The sequence below is a fragment of the Fukomys damarensis genome, unplaced genomic scaffold, assembly GCF_012274545.1.
Source record: "Fukomys damarensis isolate Sample0158 unplaced genomic scaffold, DMR_v1.0_HiC HiC_scaffold_4, whole genome shotgun sequence".
NCBI lineage: Eukaryota > Metazoa > Chordata > Mammalia > Rodentia > Bathyergidae > Fukomys > Fukomys damarensis.
In genome coordinates, this window is record NW_022900916.1 from 26,369,944 (window position 1) to 26,376,100 (window position 6,157).

The following is a 6,157-nucleotide window of genomic DNA, read 5'->3' on the forward strand; positions in this document are numbered from 1 at the left end:
TTGGTTTTTTGAGACAGGGTCTTACTATGTAATTGAGACTGACCTGGAACTCACTATGTAGCCCAAGCTGGTCTCAAACTCACAGCAATCCTCCTGCCTCAGCCTCCTGAGTGCTGGGATTACAGGCATGCGCCACCACACCTGGCTGCATCAAAGTTTCTAATACACTGATGTTAACACTGGGCAAGTCTCCAGTGGAGTTCCACAGGGGCCTGTCCCCATCAACCAATCCAAATTCCCATCCATGATTTGGAGAAAGATAGAGCACACATTCATCAGCACATAGAGCTGGGAGACACATTCTAATTTTTTTTTGAAACGGTCTCACTATGTAGTTGAGACTGACCTGGAATAATTTTTTTTTTTAATTCACAATTTTTCAGTTGCTGTTTCTGTGTGGTGTTGGGAAAAACCCTGAATGCATCAGGAACTCAGGGCCTTAGCATCCCTTGAAGGAACTCATCTTTCTCACAAAAGGCAACCACCAGGTCTTTAAGCAGTGAGTTCTGCATGGGAGGGACAGGTGGTAAGCAAGGCCTGCTGCTCTTCACTAACAACTCAATGACAGTCCCCTGGGAAGCCACCTCAGGACCATGCAGAAGGTGTGGGCCCAGCCATAGCTCTGCTTCTGACCCTCCAGCAGGACGTTGCTCTCTCCTAGCCATTTTCTGCCATGGAGTGGAGCAGAGTGAAGCGATAAGTTTGCAAAGAAGGGAAGGATCACATGGACTGAGAGAAATCCTAGGGGAGATCAGCTGCCAACACAGCACTGCCAGTGAATCAAAGGTTCTGTTGGGAGATGATTTCCAGGGTTCATGAAGAGGTCCCACATAGGAGAAGCCTGTCCAAGAGTGGAGGAAGCTCAAGATAGAAATTACTACTTCACATTCCAGTCTCAGACTCTATACCACCCTGACAACTGTTAACCCATCTTGTACTGGAAAGGAGGGACATGTGTGTAACAAACCTAGTTATATCTGTGTCCCCAAACCAGAGAAAGTGGCAGTTTCAAAGCCAATAGCAGCTGCCCCCCTGCCCTTTTCTCTTTGTGTCCATACCTGCTAGTGCACTGACCAGGAAGTAGGCTGTTGCAAAGAGTTTCTGGTTGCTGACTTCACCCTCAGGGCCAGGCCATTCCCCTTGTATTCTGCATCCTGCCAGCTGCAGGAAGGCCATGAGGTCCTGCTGCTGAGGTGGCTTCAGCTCCCCCATTGCCAACGCTGCTTGCGGACACCAGAAGCCACCAGCCATGTCATCACACTGCAAGGCAAGAGGACAAGGAAAGAATGCTGTTGCACCAACAAAGTGCTCCCCAACCTGGGGCCTCTGCCCCACCAAACACAACACATAACCTATATCTGCTCCCAAGTAAAGCAAGATGCTGGGCCTTTTCTATGTGTTGATGTTACTTATCCTCAGATTTAAGTATTCCAGAAGGAAGGAGTAAGCTAACCTTGCTCAAGTACTATACTTTTGCAATGAGGGAAGGAGGCATGTGGAACTATTGAGACCCAGACTTGAGCAGAGCCTTTTAGGTCACACCAGAGATAAGGGACAAGTGGTTACACAGAGAACTGATAAAGGGCACATAAAAGCATCATCTCCTCATGGTCATCAAGCTCTAAAAACATAGCCCTCCAAACTTGGTACATTCCCAGCCAGCCCTAGGCAGCAGCCTCCACCCCCAAAGGGCCTGCTGTGGGGCCAAGTAGCCTTACCCGGCAAACCAACCCCCCAGCTGTAGCCCTCATGTCTGGATCTACTTGCATGCCAGCCTGTCCTCCGCCACTCAGGCAGCATGCTCCTCCAGCATCTGACAGGGCAGCTGATGCTCTCATCACAGAGCACCAACCCAACATTTTCCTTTTAGAAGCTATTTTAGGAAGTAAACAATAGCTTTTTAAAAAAAATATGTGTTCTCCCTGGGGCTAAGCTCAGCGTCCTCCAGAATGCAAAGGTATTCTGGGCTGTTACATTATTTCAGCAACTGAAGGTTCCATCTCTGATACCTAAGTTCTTTCAGCACAATCTGATTTCAAGAGGGAAAAATACTGGGAATGCTTTCTTGGAAACCATAAAGTAGTCAATCAGTTATTCCAACTCTCCTATAGAAAGAGAAAAACCTACAGATAAAAAGGTTTCTAAAACCTTGCCCTTTTTAAGTGTGGAAAATCTGGGCATTTGGAAGGTTGACAGTTGGTCCCTCATCATTTGCACAACTAACAGTTAAGGAACTCAATCTCTAAGGAAATCCTGCTGCTGCCAAACAAAGATACAAGTCCTACTTCTCTCCAAGCTTAACAGAACAGGTTCACTTGGATCCCATCACGTGTACCACCCCTTGTTGTGGTTGAATAGCCCCCAAGAATATGTTTGCCTGTGATCTTATTTGGAATGGGTATTGCTGCAAATAAAATTAAGGTGAGGATATCGAGATTATCCTAAACTGAGGTAGGTCCTGGTTCCAGTGATGGTATCCTTACAGAACAGTAAAGGAGAAGCCAGGCCTAATGATGCAGGCCTATAATCCCAGTACTCTGGGAAGCTGAGGCAGGAGAAATACAAGTTCAAGCCCAGCCTGGGCAATTTAGTGTCTTAGCAAGGCTGTCTCAGAATTAGAGGGCAGTATTTCAATTCAGTGCAAAGGCCTTGGGTTCAATCTCCATACTCACAGAAGAAAAAGATACATAGAGGGAAGAGCATATGAGACTTGAGTGATGCAATCAAAAGCAACAGATGTCAGGAGCCATCAAATGCTGTAGAATACCAGGAAGGATTCTTCCCTCAGTCTTCCAGAGTGAGTGTGACACTCCCAATACTTTGATTTATGACTTCTGCCCCTAGAACTGTAAGAAAGTTATAGTCTGTGTTTTAAGCCCCAAGTCTGTGGTCATCTGTTGCAGCCGCCCTAGGAAACAATACGTCCTCTCTCCCTGATGTCAGCTACCTTTCCGCAGTTAGAAAATTAAAGCCCTGTAACCAAGAATGAAAGTAGACAAGGTTTAGAAAAAAAAAATCAAAGCCTTGGCCTAAGAGATGTGGCCCATGCATCTTTCCATATCAGGCAGGTGAAAATTCTGCCTGGAGAGGTCCCTGTCTCACCACTTGCTCCAGGACCACCAGGAATTCCTCATCAAACAGAACCGCCTGCAAGAGGTTGTGTAGAGCTGTCTGCTGCTCTGCTGGCAGCTCCAAGAAGGGACTGAAATTCCTCTCCAGTGGAAGAGTTGCTATGAAAACAGAGAAGACCAAGTGTTAGGACTGCTGTGTACAGCTCACCTTGTGGGACAGCACCACTTGCTCCTCACTGCTAAGTGTCACCAATTGTCTCACAAATATTTCCACCTACAGTCAGAAAATCATGGAACCCGGAATAAAGGACATCAAAGTAAACATCACCCTCATGTTTTACTATAACCAGGAAAACTACAGTGAGAGAGAAGAGAAAAAGGAGAAGGCCCAGTTTTAGACTTCAGACTTCACTCTTCTCTGGTGACTTGCTAAATATTAAGAAAATTAACTTCTAGAACACTCATTTAGACTCTTTAGTATGATTTCTGTAGAATTAAATTCTCAAGGCTGAATTACCAAACATAAATCTACTTTTATGATGCCTTAGAGCCTGACAAATTCCAAAATGCACATTTTTTCATGCCCTTTCTTGAAATGCCTTGCAGATTTTGTATTCTTTCACACTTGCTCCCTATTTTCAGAGGGGGCTGGCATCCTATCTTCATGGCAAACTCAGCTCTTCCCCTTTCTCTCCATTCGTGATCAAGTTGTGCATGGAATCCATTCAGCTGTGCTACTCACATCCTCTGCAGTATGCTTGGGAACCTCTCCCTTTATAATCCTCTTCTCTCTTTTTTGTTTCTTTGTTTTTAAAAAGGTTGTCAGACCCTTCTAGCAAATTAAGCCCAGTAGAAATTTTCTAAAAAAAATTTGGTAATGCTTTCACACGCATTGCTGCATACTAATACATACACAGATGCATTACCTCTGCAGATCTCAGATGGCTGCAGTTACAGAAAGCCCCACAAAGAGAGAGAGATGGAACTTCAATAATGACATTAAAAACCTCGCGATAAACAACCAGGTTTTCATCAGCCCCAGTCCAAAGAAAAGAGCTGTCCTGGTTACTGTTGGATTCAGGGTACCACCAGCCAACTAGAAGGTCAACTCAAAAGGGAAGGCTTGGGAAGGATGCAATAAGAAAGCCATATCCTGGGACTTTCACTTCTGGGCAGTACAGTTCAGGGAGCATAGCTGCTGCTGTGGTGCTGCCCCAAGAGGTAGCCAGAAGTCCCATTCAGCTACTTCCCAGGGAGATACTGAAGATTGAGCCTTCATTTCCACATCTTCTAACACAACATTCTTGGACTCAGGACTCGCTGAAGAGTCTCACTGAGGAGCCTCCTTACCTTCCACACCAAAGCACACTGTGAATGGTTCCTACCTCTTTTTTTAAAGCCATTACCAAATTTTGTGTCTCCTTTGCCTTGCCCATCTTCTAGTGTACATTGCACTCCCATACCCCACCCAAAGCAACTTTTTAAACCATAACATTCTGTGGAAATAATTGTTGTAGGCACCTCATAAGTCCTGCCCCTTCTCCTCTCTGGTACCATGTGGCTTGTGCCAAGTGGATAAGGAGCCTCCAAGAGGGCATTCTGCAATGCTGATAAGTGTGGCTTGTCTTGGCAATGAAGCCTGGAATATAATGAAACAGATGCAAAATGTGGGTTTCCCTATCCCTGCTGACAGGCTATTCTTAATAGTCAGCAGGCTTCTGTGGTTACAATGAAAGAAAATCCAAAGCCCTTGACTGCTTCTCTCCTCAAACTCCCACCTCCACCCTGTCTCCAAAGCATGTCACCTGAGATCTGGTGTTCACTAAGATCCAACAGGAAACTCCTGCTGAGTAGACAAGGGCTCAGAGAGAGGCAGAGCTCCGTTCTTTTCACATGCTTTCCATGAGTCCCCCAGGAGTCACTGATCCTGAAGGGTACACCATCTCTTTTTTTTTTGGTTTTTTGAGACTGACCTGGAATTCACTATGTAGCTTAAACTGGTCTCAAACTCACAGCTATCCTCCTGCCTCAGCCTCCCGAGTGCTGGGATTACAGGCGCGTGCCACCACGCCTGGCAGGTACACCATCTCTTGATGTTCTCTGTTCACTGAACCATCAACTGACCACATCCCACTCTGTTGGAAGTACCTTGATTTAAAACACTTAACAGCCCATCTTGGGAAGACGTCCCATGCCTGGCATCTGGCATGTCCATGAAAACAAACTCCCGACAGGCCAAGTAGTCCAGATAGACAGGGTCAGATCTCCGCTCCTGTTCAAAGCCACCATGCTTCTCGTGGAGGAGGCAAAATTCTGTAGCGCATGGGAAAAGGACAAGCCAGGCCCAGAGTTGGCCCGACCATGACATGTTAGACCAGCCATTACCTGGCTTGGGGTGCAGCAAAAGACCCATCACCTTCCCCATAAACCACATTTCCTGCACACACCTATGCTGATTGGCTGAATACTCAGCTACTCCCTGCAAATGACTGAAGAAATGGCTGTTCTTCACGTGGAACTGTCTGGAGTATATTTTCTGAAATGTAGGAAGCAATCTTTCATACACTAGAAATATTTCACTATCCTGTTCTGAAAACTAATCAGACAAATGAAACCCACCATGTATAAAACACCTGAGGAGATTTGAATACTTTAAAGAATAATCATCAGAGGAACCACGCCAGCTCCCGACCCAGCCGCCATCGCTCAAGCGCCGGGAAGGTAGCCGCGCCGGTGCCCCTGAACCCACATATGCCCCCCCCACACTGTTCGCAGAATTAATGACAGAAAACTTCCCAAACAGAGTGGAAGAATTTGACATTCAGATAACTGAGGCATATAGGATCCCAACTAGCTACAATCAAAAAAAAATCTACACCTAGACATCTAATAATCAAGATCCCAGAAACCCAACAGAACAACAAAATACTACAAGTAGTAAGAGAAAAGAAACAAATCGCATACAAAGGAAAGCCCATCAGAATCACAGCAGACTTTTCAACACAAACCCTTGGGGCAAGGAGAGCCTGGAATGAGATATTTCAAGTACTAAAAGAGAACAACCTCCAACCTAGACTGATGTATCC

At 45.7% G+C, this 6,157-nt stretch overlaps 1 protein-coding gene across 7 annotated transcripts in view; it reads right to left on the reverse strand.

Annotated features, from left to right (window-relative positions):
- The window catches only part of Gsdme (gasdermin E), a 69,055-nt gene that overhangs the window by 13,423 nt on the left and 49,475 nt on the right, over nt 1–6,157 (reverse strand). For all 7 annotated transcript variants that reach the window (XM_033757314.1, XM_033757316.1, XM_033757312.1 and 4 more), the window contains 3 exons: nt 5,220–5,384; nt 3,103–3,230; nt 1,059–1,260 (listed from right to left, as the gene is read on the reverse strand). In XM_033757314.1, the coding sequence (XP_033613205.1) occupies nt 1,059–1,260; nt 3,103–3,230; nt 5,220–5,384 (495 nt within the window). The remainder of the gene's footprint in view (nt 1–1,058; nt 1,261–3,102; nt 3,231–5,219; nt 5,385–6,157) is intronic.